The sequence below is a fragment of the Phaseolus vulgaris genome, chromosome 3 (genome assembly GCF_051622355.1).
Source record: "Phaseolus vulgaris cultivar YP4 chromosome 3, ASM5162235v1, whole genome shotgun sequence".
NCBI classification, from domain to species: Eukaryota; Viridiplantae; Streptophyta; class Magnoliopsida; order Fabales; family Fabaceae; genus Phaseolus; species Phaseolus vulgaris.
In genome coordinates, this window is record NC_143500.1 from 34981818 (window position 1) to 35006535 (window position 24718).

Consider the following 24718-nt stretch of genomic DNA (forward strand, 5'->3'; position numbering starts at 1 on the left):
AAAATAACCGCCACAATATACATTTTTTTGTAGTGGGTGTATCTAGAAAAATCATCTATAAAAGTTACAAAATAATTTTTACCACCTCTAGACATGGTTTGTTTTAAATCAGCAAGGTTGGTATGAATTCAACCAAGAAGTTTAGTTTGACGTTCTACAGAGTGACATGTTTTCTTTGTTATTTTAGATTCTATGCATACATCACATTTACTATTTTGTTTGTCATGCATGTTGATTAATCCTAATCGTTGCAATTTCATAACATACGAAGAATTCACATGTCCTAATCTAGCATGCCATATATCATATGAATCAACAATATAAGTAGAAGATTCAAATTTATTAATAACTTCATAAATGTTCAATACAAAAAGACCTTGATCACAATATCCCTTCCCCACAAAAACATTGTTTTTTGTCATAACAATCTTGTCAGATTCAAATGACACTTTAACCCTAACTTTGCTCAGCAATGCCACAGAGATCAAATTAACTCTAATTGATGGCACGTGTAGCACATCACTCAACGCCAAAGTTTTACCAGATGTGAGCTTCAGAAGAACATTTCCTTTTCCTAGGACAGGAGTTGTCTTGGAGTCACCGAGATATACTTGTTCTTCTCCATCCCCCACACTTGTGTAGGAGGTAAACACATTTCTGTTTGCACATATGTGTCTGGTAGCCTCAGAGTCTACCACCCATTTGCTCACATTTCTCACAAGATTTACTTGTGAAATGACTGTCACAATAGTATCTTCCCCTTCGGCTAGATTTGCCTTAGGAGGATAGTCGTTTTTGGCCCTATGTCTGCACTTAGGTGCATGATGACCTGGCTTTCCACAGACAAAGCAATTATCCTTTTTTCTTGAAAGTGGGGCTAGTTCCATTGGGACAAAGTTTTGGCCTTTGTAGCAACGCACTCTTTCCTGTTTGTGTCTTCGATGATGATGTGGGTGATCAGATCTGATTGTGACATCTGTTTGTGTTTGTGCTTCAGTTGTTGTTTGTAATCCGTCCAAGATTGCGAAAGCTTTTTGATCAAGAGTTCATACACAAATTCATCCGGCAAAGTTATGCTTTCAGTTTTGATATCTTCAATAAGCTTGTGATATTCGTTTATCTGGATTTTGATGTCTTTGTCTTCGATCATCTCCCAGCGATACTAGTTTGCAATTACGAACCTTTGTCTTACGATGTCTTCGGCAGTATATTTGAGGATAAGAGAATCCCAAATATCTTTTGCATTCTTATAAGAAGCATAGACATCGAACAGATCGTTAGATAACACACTGAGTAAGGTGTGATGACATACCGTATTTGCGTGGATCCAATCATCAACTTGTTTCGCAACTGTGATTGAGTCGGGTTTAGAAGTTGTAAGTGCAAGAGCAACTCCATACATGTCCAATAGGGTGGACACGCGTTCTTGCCAACGTCGGAAATTCTGACCGGTGAAGACTTCAATTTTTGAGACATCCGGAAATGGTTTCACAAAAATGGTTTGCGTTGCGAAAATAGTGTTTGACGTTTCCGAAGCAGCATTGTTAGTTTTATCCGTCTTGTCAGTCATAAGTCCTTACGATTGTAGTAAATCAGGCTTTAAAACAAACAAAATTGGTTTCCTGGTGCGTGAGTAATCACTGTCCGCAAGGACTTATCCATGGTGTATTGCGCAAGTCCCCCAGGATACAATAGGAACTTCCTGATAATTTCTGAGGATCAGAACTAGCAAGTTACTCTTGATAGAGTAAGAACCCAATGTACTCAGAAAAATAAATATAATAAAGTAAAACAATGAATGAAGAGAGAGAAAGAGAAAATTGTGAAAAGGTGGGAGGAAGAAGAAAGGTTGCAGCTTTAAGTTGCGGAAGATGAGAGGCAAAGAATGTGTGTTTCTGGAAGAGGGAAACCCTTGTTTATATAGGGAAAAAAATAACATTCCCAAAACTGCCACAACCCACGTTCCATCCATTGGCAACACTACTCCATGTCCCAACTGCACAACCTCCCGAGAATAACGAAGTCTTCAAAGGTCCAAGTCTCATGCTTTACCCTTGCACAGATCGTGAGTGAAAAGAAACAAAACGCTTACACGAGGGTTTTCGCGAATCGTGCAACAAGGAAACTGAACCCTAGATTTTAGGTTTGTGAATCAAAATCTTATTAGATTCGTAAGTCAAAACTGTATTAGGATTCATGAATAAAGCCACATTCTCGATATTTTGGTTTTGTAAAATCGCACTCTATTTTTCGTTTTGGATAGAAATTTTGAAGAGATTTAAAGTGTAAAATTTTACACTTATGGTGAATAAAAATGGAGAGAACGATTTAGGAGACCGATCAGTGATCATGTTTGGGAGATAGAAAGAAATTCAACAGATCGACTAAACCTTGACATTGGGTGCTAAAGTGTTTGTGTGAATGTTAAAGAGTTGTTGCAGAAGGAACATGGCTTCTTCATTAAATAGGCTTCTCTTACAGAATTAAATTGTGTACTTAAACTGCTTGTAATGGTCATGTTGGTCGGTGTGGAATTAGACTTTGTGCTCATTGTACAGGATTTTTGTAGTGGTCACCATCGACATTGCCTATACGATTGCAGAGGTAATAATTTTCATCTGCCAACTCAAAATACCGTTGCATATACAGTATTTCTAGCCTATTGTTCAACTCTATCAACTACCACCACTTTACACAAGCCATGGTGAGATTGTGAAAAATGAGCCCTGGTCACATTCTCCAATACCTGCATTGAATCCTTATCAATGTCGATGGCAATCAAGGCAATTGAGGTAGGTAGTGTTTACTTGGTATCCAAAAGTGAGTTGAAACCTGCATGGAAAAACTTCAATCATTTTAAGAATGAAGTGGAACTTGTTTTGGATTTGGCATCAACAGTTGAACACTACCCAGACGAGATTGTTCTATACCTAGGCAACAATTCTATTCAGACCTGTTAGTGCTATAGTGAATGTTGACAATAACTCCATATTTGATGTTATTGCCGTTGTGACATTTGTCAATCCATCAGTTCCCATCTTGAGGAAGACATGGAACTATGAATCGAAAGGTCTGTGGGGTGAATTTTGGCACTGGGAAGATCGATCATTATGCCTGAAGGACCTAAGAATGATGTACGCCAAACTATTTCTCACATAAAGAATGAAGTTTTGAGCTTCCACGAGTTCTCCACATGTATTCCTATCAAATTGGTTTTGTAAAAGTTTAACCAAAGCCCAGAAGTTAACTTAAAGAGATGTCAAATAATAGTTTTTATAGCGTTATATCATACATGTGCAAAAACAGTTTTTTGTACGATTTTTCAGAAAACCGCGCATGCACTCAAACTTTCCTATGCACTAGAAACATTAAAAGTGATACATCTTGTTACTACGTAGCAGAAATATGTAAGCAATAAAGATGTTTCTAAGATACGTCAAAATGATTCATTACATTGTAAGAATTGGATTCTGCTCAAAGGGAGATAATCACATATTACAAAAGAGAGAGAGTTCGACAGTGAAGAACACAAATACATAGGGTGACAAGAGAAATTTTAGAAAATTTCTCAGCTTCGCTTGACGGGATCGAAGTTGGAAACCCCAATGACGGCGCCAACAATTGCTACAGCCACAACTCCACCAGCGGCGATGCTGAGCAAGAAATTCTTGAGAGAAGGCGATACGGCGGCTTCAGCCACATCGGGAACCATCATGGAAGCCGTCAAAGCAGCTGCAGTCAAACCCGTGACAACTTTCTCTTTCATGGATGCCCTCACCTGAAACCTTCCATTGGGTTTGGACAGTGCCACACCCTTTGAAGCTGGCAGAGTTAACGGTGCCTTGAACAGTGCCTCGGAAGTGGGCACCACCCTCTTCTGGGTGGTGTGATTTAGTGGGAGAGACATTGAAAGTGCTGAAGTTGAAGCCATTCCTTTCCCCTGCAAGTTGCTTACTCCGGTGAAACTTGTTTGAAAAGTGAGGAAAGTGAAATGGTTGTGGTGCTTGTGTGTTTTGAGAGGGACGGTTCTGAAAACTGTGAGAGAAGGAGAGGTGGAAATTTTTAGCATGCTTCCTTATGTCTTACGTGGCAGCTTTCCATTTGACGTGGATAGATAAGCTTATCTTTTTTGTCCAATCACCTCTTCTTGCTTCAAAACTATATATAAATCTAGATCCTCCTTTGCTTTCTCCATCGTCTTTCTTTTGTGTTTTAAAAAATATATTTCACAATCTATTAATACATATATATATATATATATATATATATATTAAAATATATTTTAATTCTGAAATTTATTTTAAAATAAATTTTGAATTATATAATCCAAAATCTTATCATCGAGGGTGTGTTCATTCCTATGGATGTACTCTTCACAGTAATGATGTGAAGATTTGAGAGTATATTCTTTATTTCGATCATAGTGATGTGAAGAAAATATAAGTATCAATAGTAAGGTTGTGTTTGAATTGATAGGAGATTTGTGGGGATGGTGGAGAGGGAAGTGAATGACTTTGTGAGGATTTAAGAGAAAATGTGAGGTTGTTTGGATTAAGAGATGTAAGTTTACAAATTTACTATTGTTATTAAAAAATATTTGAATAGTAAATTTTTTTTTTTTAGATTTGAGTTAATTAAAGTATTATTTAAATAAAAATATCTGAAATATATAAATTTTTTAAAATATTCACAATCTTAAATAAATACAAATTCTAAATATTTAAAGTCCTATTTAAAAAAAATATGAATTATTTAAAAAATTTAAATTATTCAAAATCTTAAATAAATACAAATCCTGAATATTTAATGTCTTATTTAAATAAAAATATAAAATTTTTAAAGTATTCAAAATCTTAAATAAATACAAATCTTGAATATTTAATGTTTTATTTAAGTAAAACTATAAAATATATAAAATTTTTAAAATATTCAAAATCTTAAATAAAAACAAATCCTAAATATTTAATGTCCTATTTAAATAAAATATGAAATATATAAAATTTCTATAATATTCAAAAAATTTAAATAAATACAAATACAAATCCTAAATATTTAAATTTCTATTTAAATAAAAATTTAAAAGATATAAAATTTCTAAAATATTTAAAATCTTAAATAAATACAACTCTTGAATATTTAAAGTCATAATTAAATAAAAATTTGACATTCCATACAACAAGCACGAGAATCGATTTTCATGACATATAGATAAACAAAAACCGATTCTCTCATGTGGACAAAGTCTCCAAAATCGATTTTCATGACTAAAAGCTAAACAATAATCGATTCTCCCTTTAATATGAAGTCTCCAAAATTGATTTTCGTTCTCTACACATTTGATGCAAAATAGATTTTACCTTTTCCATAATATTTTCTCTACATTGATTCCTCACACAGTGCCTAGTCTTAGAAAATTGTGATGCAGCAAGGGTATCAACAAAACAAAACGTATACTCATATGTGTAATCCTCTCAAATCCGTGCATTTGTGTGAATATGACAATTTGTTACTTACCCGCTCCTCCATCCGCACAAGCACCTCCAAAACAGTGGAAACAAACAATGTAGTCACAAGCTCGTCAATCCTTACTCGAACCTCATCCCTAAAAACAAGTCGGGCATAAATCTCTTCTCCCCTTAAAATGAAAAGAACTAAAGGAAAAGTCAACTCAACATTGATTTTTTTTCCAAATTTACCTTTTTATTTTTATTTTAGGGTTTCACATTTTTTTTATATTTTTCATTAATAAAAAAACAGACTTCATTACAAATATTAGTTATTAAATAAATTTAACTAGCACAAATATTTTAATTAAATGAAATAATAAAATAAAACTTTAATACAAAAATATAGTTATTATTAATAAACAAATTATATTATAATCATTATTATTATAAATATAATAATATTATTTACATTTAATATCTAATTAGAATTTTTAAATTTATGAATATTTAAATTATTTATTCTATATGTAAATTATTTTTTTGTCAACTATACTAGATTATATTACTAATAATTTTAATTCATCCAAATTTAGACAAAAAAATACATAATATTTGCTTATTCTATTTTTTAAAGTTAAGGTTACATCTTTAAATAAAGAAAAATATTTTCACAATCATCACATTACTACAAACTTCAATAAACTTTAGTCACAAATCTACATATCCAAATCCAAACACACTTATTTTCTTCATATTTTTCTCTCAAATATTCGCACATCTACTCTCTCAAATCCTCACACTCAAGAAAGTTGTTTTATAAGTATGAACTCACAATATTTTCTATATTTTACCACTCCCATGAGATAGAGTGCAAGTTTCAGACGAGGGGTTGTAGAATGTAATTGCCTTGATTGTGATTCACTCTTTTTGGGCTAAAGTTTGGGTTAGTCCAAGTTGGATTGCAGTTCGATTGGACTATTGCTGTTTACATTTCTCCTATGGGCTAAATTCACTTTTCCCCCTTTCTTTGCATATAAAATTACCTCATTACCTTCTATGAAAATAAAAAAAGTCATGGACACAATTTTGAAAGGTATTTTGTTGATCTGTTCTATAAGTTATTTCTGGAAGTCTTTTTTTGAAATTTCTTGAAAGATGTTTACCATAATGATAATACAATGAAATGCACTCCAATCTTACGCACAGAATCAAGAATTCGATAAATGAAACGGAAATAAAGGTAAAATTGGTAGAAAATGATTAAGATCACAACCAAAGTGGAGTATAAAGAAAAGGGTTTAGGTTTATTGTTTTTTAAAACAAAAGGTTATATCTGGTAAGAAAAAAAATAAAAGCAAAAGGAAGTGTAATTAGAAAAAGTTCTCCCCCTTGTGGTCTCTATCTTAGGCCCATATTTTTGTCGTAGCCAGAAAAATTCATTGCAGCAGTCATTTCCCCTCTTGGAATAATTGGCATAACCGAAATCGCAGGCGTGTTGAAAATGTTTGAATTCAATCATGAGAGAAGTGAATTTAACGAATAGTGTACTTACTGCTTTCCAAAAATCAAACCTACACTTAACAATTTTCGGAAAAAAAAGAGTCTGAAACCTAACAATTTTGCAGATAAGAAGGTTGATTTTGGGGTCATTTGATACTTACAAATACTGAAACATTCTGTTGTTTTTGTAATTTCAATCTTGAGTGGGCGTATTAACTTCTGTATCAGAAAAGGCATTTTGGCAACTCAATGCTCTGTCCCTTCTAACTTTTCATTGAAAACGAAAAGATGAAAGACCGCAAAATTCTCTTGCATGTGTCATTGCATACTTATACTACATTTCTTATCTTTCTCATCTCTCAAAACAGCACATATTTTATGATATCTTGCAATAAAAAATATCACTTTCTCTTCTACAACGATTACATAACCACCACGGCATTTAGATTAAACCCTTTACATTAATTTAATTAGATAAGAGAAAAGTAATATCTATAATTGCGTGAGCCAGGCCCTCCAAGCTAACAGATGAGATTTTCTGTGATTGATGTCTAGTTGTCGACAACATATTCCACAACTTGTTCTTCTTCTCTTAACTTGCTGAGTGGAAAGTTCCAGAAATGGGTGATTTCCAAGGTCCCTTCATATTGTCACCCCCTCCATCACCCTCTTCCTCGGATAAGTCCAGCACAACCATGTTATACTATGGCCTTGTAGTGGTGGGGGTTGCAGCTATGGCATTAGCCCTGTACAACTTCATCATCATCAGGAGAAGCAGGAGGCAGTCACAAGTTGAGGAGGTGGTGGTGATGGAAAGTAGAATAGAGAACTGTGAAAGGAACTTGAACTTGGTGTCAAGGTTCAAGTACAAGAAAGAAGGAGTTGAGGGTTATGATGATGAATGTTCAGTTTGCTTATCGGGTTTTGAAGAAGGAGAAGAAGTTGGGAAGCTGCCACAGTGCAAGCACTGGTTCCACGCTCCATGCATACACATGTGGCTCTATTCTCACTTCGACTGCCCAATTTGTCGAACACCTGTTGTTCGTTTTTCGCACCACAACTCTGGTCCGGCATTGCTTGAATCCGCCACTGGTGTGTCCCTATGAGATGAAATCAAAGTAAAAATTATGAGTTTGAAAATGGGTTTTGTGGAATTGATTTAGAATGAAATGTAGATTAGAAGATTGTTTATGGGGTGGTAGGACCAGGCCTTGCGCTGGAATTGTGACCACTCACTCCTTCTCCACAACCAAAACAAAACACACAGTTAAAGCACCCAACTTTGGATACCTTCTTCCTGATGTTACGTCACAAAACAGGTTCATTACTCCTCACTCTTTTTTCATTTTTCTTTTTTAGGGTTCATTCTACACCAGATTATAATCATAATTCACTCTATTGTATTATAAATGGAGCCACCAATAATTTTGAAATTATATTGGATAAATAAACCGGTGACTTCTTTCAATGTGTATGAAAGTGACATTTTCCTTCTCTTTTTTTTTTTTTTCTCTTATATCCCAAGTGCTAAATTTCTTCATTCATTTACACTTCAAACCATACTTCATAGTATCAAATTTATGCATACCTTGATGTAGATCTTAAAGTATATCTCTTGCTGGGAACAACAATTTGCTGCCTCTAACTGGCTTAATCATTTCCGACAACATTTTTTCTAATAAAAAATATAAGATTTCAAGATTTTGATTCTGATTCGTTCTCGTTACGACATGAGTGAGCAATACTATCGTTTTTTTTTTGTTTTAAATAATTCATTGTCGATTGCTTTAAGCTCACTAATAAATAATTTATTTCACTTTATTATACATAAACTGATTTTAACAATAGTTTTTGTTTAAATTATAATCATCACGTCTTTGCCTTTTGCATTGGTACGATACTATTGTCGTTTGTTGGATTTTTGGAAGTGTTTTAAATTTAAAATCATTGCATAACTCAGAAAGAAAGCCATGTTAAATTCTATAAAGTCACGTTGCCATAAAATTGTTATTATTATTATTTTCGTATTGCAAGGTTTATACAGCATACGTGAAGTGTGAATTTTGTATCACATTCTAATATATGTTTAGCATGCTAAATAAAGATAAATACCAATTTATGAAGATCTTTTTCACCATAATTTATTGGGGCCTCATTTGTGTTTTGGGTTGCTTTATGGGGCCACTTGGTTGGTTTTTTCAACATTATCTTATCTTGATACAATATTTAATATATAAAAATAAAAAAATTGGAGTGAATATTTTTTTTCAAATTAAAGTTATTTTTTTAATCTCACGATACAAGATGAAGATATTTCATAATATATAACTCGATTTTATATGATTGAGTTATTCTTAAAATTCACTTTTTAATGTGGTATTAGAATCATTTAGAACATATGTCACTGAGAGTTTGTTAGACTTATCAGGTCACCGACTATAAATATATAATCACATGCATGAGTTGGAAGAGAGATGCGTTGAATATCTCACATCGACTAAAAATAATAACATTTCATAGTATACAAGAGCGTGCATATCTTATCTAATAAGTTTTATAAGGTTGAGTTAGGTTTAAAGTTTATTTCTTAATATTTTTATAAATATATTAAATTAACTAATTAATGAACATAAAAAATAAAATATTAATACTTAATTAATAACTTCAAAATTAAAACATGTTAATAATTAAAATTTATATGAAAATGAAAATGTATAATTTTAAAGTAAACTTATTTTCTAAATATAAATTTTAAACATAGTTCTATTTTCAAGAATAAACTTATTTTAGCTTTAATATTTAGTGGTTAGGATAAACTGAGTTAATTTTTTCAACATATCAAATTAAGAAAGTTAGGATGAATAATTTCTCTCCAAAAACATGGTTAATTTTATAAATATATTAATTAATTAGTTAAATAATTAAATATCAATAAAGTATTAATAATTAAATGAAAAATGAAAAATAGAAACGTAACATTATAAAGTTAATAGTTGACATTTACCAAGTAAATAAAATAAAAACTTTTTTTAAAATTATTTTCAAAATTTTAAATCAAATTTTTATTCTTAAGGATAAATTTATCTTGTTCTCACTTTAAGGTGAGACTAAATTAATTAAAATTTTGAAGAGAAAATATATAAAAGAGTGATTAATTTATTTTTTAATTCTTTTAATTCTAATCAAATTAATTTGATAAAATGTACAAATTTATTTGATTTAATTTAAGTGGTTTATTTTAATAATTGACATTTATTCTCATCAATCAACAAAAATATAAAATTTATAGTGATTTGTTTTATATATGTCAATTCACGTAAAACAATAACTAAATTTTCTCCTTACACATTAGCATTTTTTCTTTTAAATTTAGATTATTTATATATTTATCTGATTTTAGGTATTTATTTTTTTATTTTCATTTGAAATAAATTCAATAGAAATAAAAGGAAGACAAAATATTTACAGTTTCTTGCTTTTCAAATCCATTACCTTTCCTTTAGAATTTTTATTTGTTTTATATGTTATAATGTTTTATACATTATACAAAATCAGTAAAGAAAATATTTTTATAATGATATTTAATCATCATCTTATTTTTATAATATTTTATAAATCTTTAAAATCTCTTTCAGCTCTTATATTATAGTGAGCTGCTTCACAATTTTATTATTTTAAGCAAGACAAGTAGGAAATTTGATAATCCTTAAAAATAGTTTTTTTCATATCAACAATTATATGTTATTTTTTCACGGATTACCTTGTGTGTTAGTGTGTGAACTAATAAGATATCGACGAAAATCCCTAAATACGAGAAATGTTTTAAAATTTGATATACTTAAGTTATATATAATTTATTGTTTATTTTATTTGATACTACATATTTTTATTAAGGTATAATTATATCCCTATATTTAGGATAAATATTTAATTTATTATAATGATTTTTAAAAATTCAATTTGTCCCAATTTTTTTTAAAAAGTATACAATTTGTTCCCTTCTATTATATTGCATTAACGACGTTAAGTGATAACGAGGTGGCGCATAATGTGACATTTATGCATAGATTGAGTCCACTTATCATGTCACATTTATAATTAATTATTAATTATATTTATTTTTAATTTTTGAATATTTTCTCTCCATCTGGATAAATCCTAATCCCAAACTCATAAGCAAATATTACATCTCCATCTACTCAAACCCTAATCACAAAGTCATAAGTGAAATCATAGCTCGTGCATGTTCAATTTCTCGTGATTCTTGTCTTCTGGTTCATCAAGCAATACGATGTTTATGTGCAAGACCCATTTATTGTTGTCGTTTTGGGCTTTGGAAGCAAATTTGAAGAAGAGGTTGGCTAAGGAGAGTGAGTATGCAGAGCAGGCGAGGGTGGCGAGGCAGAGGGCGTAGCGAAGAGAGTTGCAAAATTTGGGGAAATTGGCTTTAGCGATGGAAAATTGGAGAGGAGGTTTTAGAAGAGGAAAAGATGGACTCACTTATTCACTAAATCTGAAAAATCCTGATTCTTCACCAACAAAGCTTTGGAGGCCCTTTATTTTTTGAAAGGGCTGAAACTTCAATCTCTTAACTCAACAACATTCTCTTAAGCAAGAGTACAAATGAGGGATTACAAATGTGGAATTGCAAATCTCCAATTCAATTTCCTCTTTACATCAATTTTTCCCCTTATTTTCTTTAGTGGGTGGATCCTTATGTCTTAACAACTTTTTCTCAAATAAATCAATTGACTAGATTTCACCTTTTCTCTTGTGTTCAACATAACTACAAATAAACTTGGAATGCAATTTTAATTGATTCAAATATAAAGCTCTCTTTTTTTCTTCTTATAGTTTGGTTTGGGTTATGAATGAAATTAATTCAGTTAAAGAATTTAATTTAAATGAAATGATAATGGAGAAGGGTGTTAGAATACGAGATTACACTTGGAGACACTTGTAAATAAAAATGTCACTCTGTATGTCACACACTCGATTACATACTCACTAGTTAACGTTGTTCGTGTCAATCTAACAGAAGGGACCAAATTGCATACTTTTAAAAAAAAATTTGGGACCAAATTGATTTTTTTTTAAAATCATTGTAGTAACTTGAATATTAACATTAAATGTAGGGACCAATAAGGTAATTATACCTTTTATTAAAAAATGTTTAATTATATTTCAAATTTATATTTATTTTTCATTCTTATGTGTTGATAAATTTTATTTTCATATAGGATTGCATGTTGATATGTTTGGGGTTGTTTTGTGAAGTAATTAGTACTTTTATGAAAAAGATAATTTGATTCGAAGAATTGTACATTTATTAGAGATTCAATTCATTTATATTTGATTGAGTTTCATTATGATTAGATCAAATATTAACCTACTTAATTTAACTCACTTTTATAAAGTTAGGTCATGGTTTAATATGGGTGACCTGATACTGACTCTCATGCTTGTCTCATACTCATTCACAACTTGCATAATTCTAGAAAAACTTAAAACTCTCACGACAACGAGTCTTCCTCTCATTCACCTTTGATGTTCACCTCTATTGTATATCAACCCTACATCAATCAAACAAACCTAAAAAGTCTTATAGTGATGCGTCTACTTCTTCATATCAACCGTAACATTCTCGTCTCTCATTCATCTATGTTGTTTACCCCTGCAACATTTAACATTAACATTAGACAAAAAAAATCTAAACACCTTTTAGATGTGTCTTCTTTGTTGAAGATGGTTGCTGCCCCTTCAAGATTGTGTTTGATGAAGACTTCTATGTACATTTCATGTGTATTTTGCTTTGCTTTAGGTGTGTCTTAGGTAGTGCTTAGAGGTTGTCTAAGAGTGGGCTTTTTGCTGAGTAACTCACCTCATAACCACTGGCCATGTGATAAGAACAAGCATAAGTTTTCTTAAACTGTTTTTCACATGTTTTACAAAAAACACGTTTACTGCATAAAAATAAATCTGTTCTTTTCTAAATAAACAGATTCATTTTTAAACTGATGCCTTGGCTAAGTCTTGTGAAAAATTAGATTTTGTGCATCAGGTATTTTGACTAAGTCTTCTACCTTTCAAAACGACTGAGTTTTAAACAGTTAAACTTTCTCTGTTTTCGTTTTGAAAAATAAATCTGTTCATCTGTAAATGAATAGATTCTTTTTGTCTCTGGTGCCATGTCAAGCTTAAACGTTTTTCAGTTTTATCTCTGCACCAGAATGGTTGACTAAGTCTCCTCACATAACAAATTCTCTAACTGCTTTTGAAAATAAATCTGTTCATTTTATTTTCAATCTGTTCATTTTATAACAGCTTTAACTGTTTTTTCAAAATTCTGTTATAAGTTGGTTTTCTATAAAATGGAAACTTGTTTCTGAGTTTAACAATCGTTCATACATTTTTGCAAAAATAAGTTTTACAGCAGAGAATCAAGAGTTTACAAAGGATTAGCATTTGTTCTTCAAAGATTTCGAAAATCACAAAGTGCTTGTTCTTGGTTTGGTTCCAAAAGCTTGGTGTGAGGTGTTCCTACTGTTCTAGCAATCTTGCCTACTGGTTTAAGGCAGATCTTTGTATCCTCAATCAGGTGTAGTCGTTTCACTTTTCACTTCTTGTAATAGTTTGGTTGAACACTCTTCTTGATAGGTTTTCTTAGAGAGTGTGTGTGTGCTGAAATAGGTTTTTTTCAGCAATAGTACCTAAGTTCTTGTAGGTTTCAAGAACAGTGGGAATTGTGTTTGTTTGTACTGTGATTTAGTGAATTTCACCTTGGTTTTAGGTGAAGACTGGATGTAGCTCAGTGGAGTGAACCAGTATAATTGCCTTGTGTTCATTCTCCCTTACTCTCTGCATTTAAGTTTCTGCATAATTGTTAAAACAACAAAGAAATAAATTTGTTCATTCATTAATAAATCTGTTTTTTTCTGGGCTCGCTTCATCCTGTTCTTAATCTTTGGAAAAGTTGTTTGTTTCTGATAAGAACATATAAAATTTGTTGAAAGCCACAGGAACAAAGTGATTGTGATAGGTTGCTCAAGAAATTGTCAAAGCTATTAATTGAACCTTAAACAATTGCTTTAAAACTGAAGCTTTCTGTTCTGTGATTCATTGTTCTTAATTTCTGGAAAATTGTTTGATATCAAGAAGAACATTCATAATTTGTCCAAAGCCATTGAAACAGGTTGATTGTAAAGGTTACTCAATTAATTGGCATGCTATCAATTGAACCTTAATCACTTGCTTGAAATTGAAGTTTGTTGTTTTGTGTTTCACTGTTTTACATTCCAATATCAGTGTGTGAGCATCTGAAAAACATATCTACAGATCTGGTGATTAACCTTGCTGTATAAATTCTTTTCAAACAAAAAACAGTGTCGAAATAAATCTGTTCATTTTCACATAAATCGATTTATTTTCTGTAAACACACTGTTTCTGCGAGAAAGTTTTAAAAGGTCAATTCACCCCCCTCTTGAACTTTGGCACTATTAAACCCAACATTCTTTGCATTAACTGTAGCATTCTCATCACTATCTTTCACCATTCGCCTCCTTTATTTGTCTCTTTTATTTTCCTTCACGTCGTTTGCTTGTTGTTCAGCTCTATCGTCTTTTCTCCAACACAATCTTGTCTTTGACCTTTGGTTTAGATGTAATGTTTTTTATTTTAATTTTCCATTATTTTAAATAAAATCATTATCTTTGTTCTTCGTCACCCTCTATCTCCTTATCACTATCTTGCTTATTAATTTATAGGAACACAAAATTTTCCTTGCATGCAGAAAGCACACTAATAGTGTGCATTAAGTGATTCTACTATTTTTTTGTGCTTGATTGGGTGGGTGGTGACAGTGAACTTGTAATTGTTTTTTGTTGATTATTATTAATTATTCTTATAAGAAACAAAGTGTTGATGATTACTAAAATGTTTTGGTAATTTATAATTGTTCTAGTGTCAACACAAATGAAAAGGATTAGTTGTATTAGGTATACCATTGACACGAAAAGTATGAATGTCTAAAATCTGGTGCCATTAGTAACATCCTTTGAAGATCCTACTTAACTTGTACCATTTGAAGTTCAACCACCATTCATGTCAGATGTTTCTACATAACCAAAGTCATCTGAACCATATCAAGGACTCAAGAGAAAATTTACAAAGATTTCTTCAAAGGTTGAGTTCACTGCGATATGGTATATGACAATGCAATTGGCAAATACTTTGACAAGTCACATAAGGCTAATAGTAAAAGCATGGAACCACTAACTTGATTAAACATTCTAATGATTGTTATATGAAACCTAATAGGAACGTTGATAAGAAACAAAAGACATTAGGTATTGGAAAAATATATGAAGGTGACTCTAATGCCATGAATTTGAAACTTGCTGAATTCAAACTAAGAAAATGTTTGTTGCACTTGTTATGATGATAATAATTGATGAAATTCCTTGTAGGTTTGTAAAAAATGAAGAGTGTAGAAAGTTTATGCAATATACTTCACCTTATTTTAAATTTTTTCTTGTGTGGTCATGGTTAGATATTGCATATTTATATTTAATGATGAAGTTGAAGTTTTGTTATTTGGAAATAAACATAGTGTGACAACCTATTATATTTTTTATTAAGGAAATAATAATTATCAAATTATATGTAATTATTGTATGCAATATTGTACGATATTGTGCCCAATTATATGCAATTAATTTAATAATGATAGAATCTCATGATTAGTATCCATACCTAATTAGATTGTAAATTGGAGAGAGAAACTCCCTACATATTTCCTATACATGAAGTGATGTAACCATACACATAATAGAATAAGAAATATCTCTTTTTCTTACCATTTTTCATCATTTTCTTATATGGTATCAGAACACCGATCTTAGTGCCCTGACAGCCTCTCCATTTTTATCTCCTAAATAAAAAATCATGTCTGGAAAAGAAGGCATACGTAACGAGTCCGATAGAAACCTCGTACAAGGCTTCAGTGCCGAGCAAATTCAGCAATTGGCAAAGGCTATTTACTCTCTCAACAATAACGATAAAAGTGACACGTTTGTTAGCTTTGCAGGTCTGCTTGCCCATAACTCATGTGGATTTTGGATAGCGGAGCAACCGATCACATTGCATCTGATTCACAATTTTCACACACAGTTCATCATCATTTATTTCAAATGTTAATCTGCCCACAGACTCAATTGCGTCATCTCATCTACAGGAACAATTAAATTCAATGACAAAATCACTCTCAAAGATGTTTTTTGTGTTCATTCTTTTAATTTAAATCTCATGTCCATTAGTAAAATAACTAGTTCACTAAATTGTTGTGTCGTTTTTACTCCACATGGTTGCGTTTTACAGGACTTGGCTACAGGGAGGATGATTGGCTCGGCTAAACAACACGCAGTTTTATACTACATGTCCCCTCTTCCAAACCAAGCTCACGCATCTCAAATATCGACCGACCCTGATTTATGCCACAAGCGCCTCAGATATCCTTTTCCGGCGTGTCTACAACATGTATCTTACTTACTACCTATCCTTATCAGTAAAAATCTCATTCTCATTCATAATAAATGTAGTATTTGTCCCAAAGCTAAACAAACAAGGCTACCATTTCCTTTAAGCACAATAAAATCTCATTCTCCATTTAATCTATTGCATTGTGACATTTGGGGTCCTCATAAAACCCCAACTCATTTAAGAAAACGTTTTTTTTTCACTATAGTCGATGACTATACTAGATGTACTTGGCTATTTCTTATGAATCACAAATCTGAAATGCAACATCTCTTAGAGTCATTCATTACATTTGCACAAAATCAATTTTAGGCATCTATTAAAACCATCCGCGTTGACAACGAATTGGAATTTATTTCAATGTATGATTTTTTTTCTCAAAAAAGGTATTGAATGTCAACGCACTTGCGTCTACACTCTTCAACAAAATGGAGTAGTAGAACGCAAATATAGACACGTTTTAAACACAGCACGAGTCCTCCTATTTCAGTCCAATTTACCATTAGAATTTTAGGAAGAATGTGTTTTAACCGCCACATATATCACTAATCGCTTGCCATCACCTTTACTAAATTTGATCTGCGCGCCCGACAATGCATCTTCATTGGTTATCCTCCCAGTCAAAAAGCATACAAATTATTTGATATAGATGCAGACACTTTTTTTTACAAGTCGGGATGTCATCTTTCATGAAAGTGTTTTCCCATTCTGCCAACAGTCACAGACACAATCCTCACCTCCATTACAAGGTATTTTGCCCACTATTGACATTGACTTACCCACTCATGTCCAACATTTACTTGATCAACCTTCTTCTCTTACTCATCACAATGCACCTGAACCCCTATCAAACCAACCTTCTTCTCCTACTCGTCACAATACACCTGAACCTCCATCAAACCAACTCTCTTCTCCTACTCGTCACAATGCACCTGGACCTCCATCAAACCAACCTTCTTCTCCTACTCGTCATAATACACCTGAACCTCTAGTAGACTAACCTTCTTCTCTCATGCCAAGAAATCTAGCACCCATTACCAAACCTTCTCCAACCGACCTTCTTGCTCGACGATGCAGTCGCACATCAACCCCACCTTCCTGACTTCAAGACTACGTAACGGGATCCCAAGCCAATCATTCGACCACTGCCCAAGACCGGCCGAATGGAACCAGGTATCCTATGCATCATTTTCTTTCTAATTCACAATTTTCTTCTACACATAGTGCATATCTTGCTAACATCACAGCCACCAAAGAACCTCACACTTATGCTCAAGTTATCCTTGATCCAAATTGGCAAAAAGCAATGGATGAAGAGCTTTCCGCCTTGCAGCTAAATCAAATGTGGACCTTGACACCGTTACCCGCTGGGCAGAAACCCATTGGATGCAAATGGGTCTATAAAATAAAGTACAACTCAGATGGTAGCGTCGACAGATATAAGGTGCTCCTTGTCGCAAAGGGTACACTCAAATTGAAGGTGTCGACTATTCTGAAACTTTTTCACCAACAACAAAATTGTGTCTCCTCACCATTGCAACAACCAGAAATTGGTTTACTCACCAGCTAGATGTGCAAAATGCCTTCTTACATGGCACATTGCATGAAATTATTTACATGGACTTGTCATCCGGGCATCATCGACAAGGGGAGAACATTGTATGTCGACTCAACAAATCCCTTTATGGTCTCAAACAAGCATCTCGAACATGGTTTTCAACATTTTCTCATGTGATTAAATCTGTAGGATTTGAACGGTCCAAGACAGATTACTCTTTATTCACAAGACAGAATAACTCATCATTTACTGCCCTTTTGATTTATGTGGATGATATTCTTTTGACAGGAAATGATTTGACAGAAATTCAGCGTGTTAAATATTGTTTATTACAACAATTTCGCATTAAAGATCTTGGAGACCTAAAATATTTTCTAGGGATTGAATTTTTGCGTTCCAAAGCTGGTACTTACATGTCCCAAAGAAAATATGCGCTTGATATTTTGCAGGATACGGGACTCACAACAGGTGCTCGTCCAGACAAATTTCCAATGGAACAATACTTAAAACTCACACCATGGAGAGTTATTAAAGGATCCAGTCAAATACAGGCGACTCGTGGGACGACTAATATACCTAACGGTTACTCGGCCTGACATAGCATTTTCGGTTTGGACTCTAAATCAATATATATAGGATCCACGGAAACCTCATTGGGATGCCGCAATTCGAGTCCTAAAGTACATCAAAGGATCACCAGGACAAGGATTGCTATTGTCATCCGAAAACAATCTGACATTGACAGCTTATTGCGACTCATACTGGGGAGGTTGTCAGAAAACTCGGAGATCAGTATCTGGGTATTGCATTTTTCTTGGTTCTTCTATTATCTCATGGAAGTAAAAAAAACAGACAAACGTATCAAGATCATCAACGGAAGCATAATACCGCGCGATGACCACTTGTTTGGAGATAGTTTGGTTGCGATATCTGTTGCAGGATTTAAAGGTGTCATGTAACTTGCCAACTCAACTTTTTTGTGACAATCAAGCGGCATTACATATAGCAGCAAACCCAATATTTCATGAACGCACAAAACACATTGAGATAGACTGTCACATTGTGCGAGAAAAATTACAAGCTGGGATAATTAGTCTTTCATATGTACCGACAAAGTATCAGCTCGCAGATATTTTTACAAAGGCACTAGACAAGGAACGGTTTTTGACGCTACGACACAAGTTGGGAGTTCATGATCTTCACCTACCAACTTGAGGGGAGAATTAAGAAAATAATAATTATCAAATTATATGCAATTATTGTATGCAATATTGTATCCAATTATATGCAATTAATTTAATAATGATAGAATGTCATTATTAGTATCCTACCTAATTAAATTAGATTGTAAATTGGAGAGAGAAACTCCTTATATATTTCCTATACATGAAGTGATGTAACCATACACATAAGAAAATAAAAAACATCTCTTCTCCATACCATTTTTCATCATTTTCTTATATTTTTTGTTTTTGTTTTATAGTATTTTATAGTATTAGACATAAGAGACTTCGTGAATCAAAATATTGTGACTTTTATTTAAATTTTAAATATTTTGTGATTATAACTTGATTAATTTGGATAGTGTTATATTTTTTTTCATGTCTTACATTAATTTGAACAAACTTGTTATAATGACTTGTTCACTTATTGAAATCTTAAATTAATTTTTTTTAAACAATATTTTCTTGAATTAGTTGATACTTAAAAATGACAACATTTAAAAAAAATTAAAAAAATTTATCCTAACTCAATCCAACCTACGAATAGCTTTAATGGAGTTATACAAGAGGGGAACATCTTCTAAGATAAAATAATATAATATTAAATAATCATGCAGACACTAAAATCAGTAAATATAACATGGATTATAGCATGTAACGAGTTTCATATGCAATTGAAATTCATTACACGGCTGTTCCATTTTCCTCTGTTTTTAAAATTTTAAAATCTATAATCTAGAGTCTGTTCAGAACTTTTAGTTAGGAAAAAAATGTTTAACATAATTAAAAAATGGTATTACAATGAAATATTATTGAAAATGTTGTAGACCAACTCTTGCAAAATCCTTGGTAGAGAAATCCATAAAGGAGGAATAATTGAAAAACAAATAGCAGGTTACTGTTGCAGAAAGCCTTGAAGCGCGAACGACCATGACCACCATGATTAAGACTTCTTATAAAATTGACTTGCATTACGACTGCTATTAGTGCACCACTTTTCTACCACCAAATTTACTTACTAATAAATTAGTATCTCAATTATTGCTTCACAATTTATATAAACTATACAAGAATATCGTGCTTTCCACGGAGAATGAATAAAGCAAAAAAAAAAGTGTGAGTTGGTGAATGAATGAATTCCTAGTACACCAGTAGGTGATCCATTAGTTGAAAAAATAGTGATCCTATTATTTTTATAAATAACAGATAAATTAATGGAGCCATAACATTTTTAAGTGATGTTTTGAATATAATTGATCTTCAAAATTTAAAGTGGAACGACATAATCAAGGTTCCTGATTAACCATACAGTATATTGTATTTTTTGATTGGATATTAAGATTCATAATTTTCATTTAATTATTTTAAGTTAACTGGGTACTTATTTAAAAATAAGATATTTTGTTATCTTTTTCTTAGGCTTCTTTCACTTGTCACTTTACAATTTATTTGTTTAAATTAGTTTTTTGGTACTCAATTTTTTAAATTATACATATCGGTATTTATTAAGATTTGTATAAATTTCCTTCCACATCTTTTTTTCTCTCTCTTTTTCATGTCAAGATTAAATCTTGTTAGTTCTTTACTTTCTTTGAACAGTTATTATTAAAATCAGTCTCTTGTATCTTGAGAAGTTTATACAACACAGTGGATGAATTTCAAAAGATAATGCGCTGAGAACTAAAGCAGCTACTGTCATAATCAAATGATCTTTAGGTTAGAGATAGATCGTAACTTTTTGATTCATTGTGATTACGAAGAACTTGGAGCAAAAAATAAAAAATAATTACTATATAGAAATTAGCTACCAAGTGTACTACTTTACAGCATGTATAGAAATTGTTTCAAAGAATTACAGAAGAATTAAGCTTGAACGACTTACAAAAGTAGTAAACCAAAAAAGGAGTGAATCAACATTGGTAGAACACAGGCAATTTAAATAACAGTGCATGTTCAAAATGAGCTCCTGCTTTACCAGTAAAACTGGAGTCCCTTGATCAGAATGAAGATTACATTTTTCTTAAATTGTCTAACCTTGCCTGTAAATCGCTATCTATGGCGGCATCATCCCCAGAAGTTTCAACTTGAGGCACTTTAGTCTTTGCAGCTGGGGCAGCAACAGCTGTTGATGGTGCACTCAAAAGCTGCATATCAAATCAGAACTTGTCAGATAACATTATAGTGACTAATTCATATACTTACTGCTGAAAAAAATAAGTGGAAGGGTAAACAAGGTACCTCTTGATTGATGTTGATACCAATCTCATCAAGAACCTGATTCACTAGTTCTTCTGTTTCCTCTTCTTCCTCATCCCCTTCAAAAGCATCATCCATTGCGTCTCCCATCACCTCTGTAATCAGTTCCATCCTTTCATTCTGATACTCAAATTCCTGTAAGATTTTCTGCAATGATGGCAAGTTCATTTGCCTGTTCATCTGTCCCATTGCCTTAGTCACACCTTTCATCGCCTCACCCATCGCTTGTGTTGATTTCAAAGTCTGAATAATTTTGATAAATTAGAAACCAACTTTTAGCATTCACATTCAGCAAAGGCATGAGTTTTTATCAAATTGTTGCGGGAATTTAATGATAGACAGTGAACCTTTCACATTCAGAACTGTAATCTTATAATGATCATATCCTACCACAATAACATGGTGCACATACTTGAATTCTGAGGGATACACCCTGGAGCTGCGATTTGAGCTTATAAAACTTGTCAATCTGATGTCTTGTTCTAACAAGATCTTTTGCCATCACTTTAACAGCTCCCTGAAAAAGATTGCATGAATAAAACATTGCATCAGGAAAGCCTAAGTTACCCAACTTAATGGCCGTGTTAAGATTTAAATATATACCATGATGAGCACAAGAAATTTGCTGACAAAATCAAGATTGTCATAAAAATCAGCCTTTATCAAATTACATTACTAGAATAAAACAGCGTACTTATATCCAAATAAGAAGAGAGTTTATCATATGCAAGCCAGTTTCAATCATCCTGCAAGAATCGCATGAAGTTAAATTTCAAAGTTTAAAACTATGACCATTTCCTATATACTTCCCAAACAGACAAGTTAAGTGCCGCTGTAATAAAATCACAACTTTATTTGCTTATAACTTCAGTACCACATTAAAGACACCCTAAATTTAACAACTGAAGGAGATATCAGTTCCACAAAATTTCAAGCTTGTTCATTGCTTTTCTAAAATAAGAGCTCAATCTTCAACAATTTTAATAAACAGATGCCTAAGTGGATAGTTTTGAGCATGTGATGCATTAGGAAAGCAATTGTTCAAAGAGTAACAGGTACAGCAGGTTAATCCCCATCATAATGTGAATACCTGTGCATGCATTATATATATAGGCTTGTTTTTAGAAACTTCTCTAAAAGCATTTTTAGGAGAAAAAAATAAGAAGGAAAAAGAAAATTGACTTCATTAACTAAATAGCAAAAAGATTTCATATTAGCTTCTCCAACATCTTTTTTTTTAACTAACATATAAGCTAATTTTAATCTATAGAAGACTAATTTCATTTTTCCTTCTTATTTTTCTCTCCTGGAAGTGATTATGGAAAATATATCTCCAAACAAGTCCTACATGTTTGTTATTATAACTCACGGAGAACAATTTTTCCAGCCACGTATACTGTTGGCATCATACACAGCAAAGTACATGAAAATTGAAATAATATGAACATTGTATTAAAGTGAGCAGCCAACATCCGCATACTCTCTTTGACTAATGAATAAACAGATGAACAGAAAACTCAAACTCCACCCTCCAACTTAGGGGGCATAGGAGGGTATTATGGATATGCAGTAAAGAACAACATACCTAGCATAGACAATGCTCCAACCAAAAACTAAAGCAAATAATATTGAGAAAAACCTAAGTCTTACATGAACTAAAGATAATACCAAAATCTTATAATTATCTTATAAGTGGGTTTTGTACGTTTGACTCAGACATAAACAACTAGGAAAAAAATAGTAGCAAAAGTTCAAAAGGCAATCACCATACCATCTGGCCTTGTTTGGCACTTTTCTTTATCTCCAAAATCAGTTTCTTCTCCTGTGACTGCAAACCTAGTCTCTCTCGTTCTATTTCTCTAATTGATTTGTCCAGCATTCTCTTATTCTCCCGCACGATTTCTGAATATTACAAACAGTGCATCAGCTTATAAATATTAAAATGATATACGTCCTGAAGGTTATGTAAATGCATGAGCGAAACTGATCACCATTATTCCCATAGTACCCATTTGCAAAAAATGGACAACATGCGCATGCCACACAGAATAGTTCGATAAAATTCTGGTTGTCACAGCGACATTAATCTGCTGCTCAAAGTTTACTCATGGTATTACATTATTAAAGTCTGCATTTATTCGTTTAGTTATAGCAATAATTTAAATGATAATAATATCAAGCAATAAGCAGAAAATTCAAACATTTTAATTTTCTTGAAATGAATGTAATGAAATAGTTGACTTATGGGAGGGAAACAAAGATACCTGCAGGGGTTTTCCTCTTTCCGAAGATGAAACTCATGATGCCGGAATCAGAAGAACTTGCGAAGGTAATTATTTTAACGGTAATTGCGCGGAAACAGATGAGGTGAAATTGCCAAGATTTTTGTTCTGCGATTGATGTATCATCTTCTTTCCAATTTGAGCGTCCATCTTTCTTACACTGCAAGCGTTAAGCCATAGAACCGTAAACTAACTGTCATCCTTTCATGGGCCTGGGCCTTTTTTCCACTTACAATTTCTGGCCTGTTTTTCCATCATATAAATAGATTTTTGCTTCTTGCACCCTCATAAATTCTAACTACACTTTCCTAAGCTTTAAACTACATCTTTTACCCCAAAGCTTTTTCTCCTTTGTAATAGTGTTCTTCAGCTGCTGTTTTTGTGCCTCAAGGTTCAAAGCAGAACATTTTCAGCAAACTTTGGTGGTAGTGGAAGTAGGCTAGCCTGTAGTATGTGGAGAAGGTATGAAAGGGTTGCGTTTAGTTTGTTTTAATGGGTGAAGAATGTTCTTCCAAATTTTGGAATATAGGGTTTTGGAACATGTATTTTGGAATGTGATTCGTAAAAAAAAATGTATTTTGAATTATTGTATCTTGAAGGTGTTTTTAAATTCCAGAAAACACATTCCAAAATGTAATTTGTAAAAAAAATTATTTCAAATTGTTGTATTTAGAAGTTTTTTTGTGAATTCCAAAATGACGAATCTAAAAACTATCCAGAACAACATTCCCATAAAGCAATTGTCATAGATTATTCCAAAAAAGTGTATTCCATAACAATTATTTTAGGCTTTAAAACACGTACTAATCTGAAAACTAATCCGAAAGGTGAAATGTATATTTTAGATTGACAATTTTGAAATACATATTTTCACTTCTTGATTAAATGTTCCAAAAACTAAAGAATTTGGTTATTTT

The 24718-nt window shown here is 32.3% G+C and overlaps 3 protein-coding genes across 3 annotated transcripts; 1 reads left to right on the forward strand and 2 right to left on the reverse strand.

The window, feature by feature from the left end:
• Positions 1–3408: 3408 nt before the first annotated feature.
• Positions 3409–4084, reverse strand: LOC137807187 (uncharacterized). The gene has a single exon (XM_068607679.2). It carries the CDS (start codon positions 4067–4069, stop codon positions 3569–3571), a length of 501 nt encoding a protein of 166 aa, XP_068463780.2. The 5' UTR covers positions 4070–4084; the 3' UTR covers positions 3409–3568.
• Positions 4085–7252: 3168 nt separating this feature from the next.
• On the forward strand, positions 7253–8415 carry LOC137805565 (E3 ubiquitin-protein ligase RHA2B). Its single transcript, XM_068605510.2, has one exon. It carries the CDS (start codon positions 7568–7570, stop codon positions 8051–8053), a length of 486 nt encoding a protein of 161 aa, XP_068461611.1. The 5' UTR covers positions 7253–7567; the 3' UTR covers positions 8054–8415.
• Positions 8416–21173: 12758 nt separating this feature from the next.
• Positions 21174–23926, reverse strand: LOC137805876 (vacuolar protein sorting-associated protein 2 homolog 1). The gene is made up of 5 exons (XM_068605771.2): positions 23784–23926; positions 23291–23421; positions 21932–22036; positions 21502–21762; positions 21174–21407 (listed from the first exon to the last, which is right to left on the reverse strand). Exons 1-5 carry the CDS (start codon positions 23818–23820, stop codon positions 21273–21275), a joined length of 669 nt encoding a protein of 222 aa, XP_068461872.2. The 5' UTR covers positions 23821–23926; the 3' UTR covers positions 21174–21272.
• Between the last annotated feature and the right edge of the window lie 792 nt (positions 23927–24718).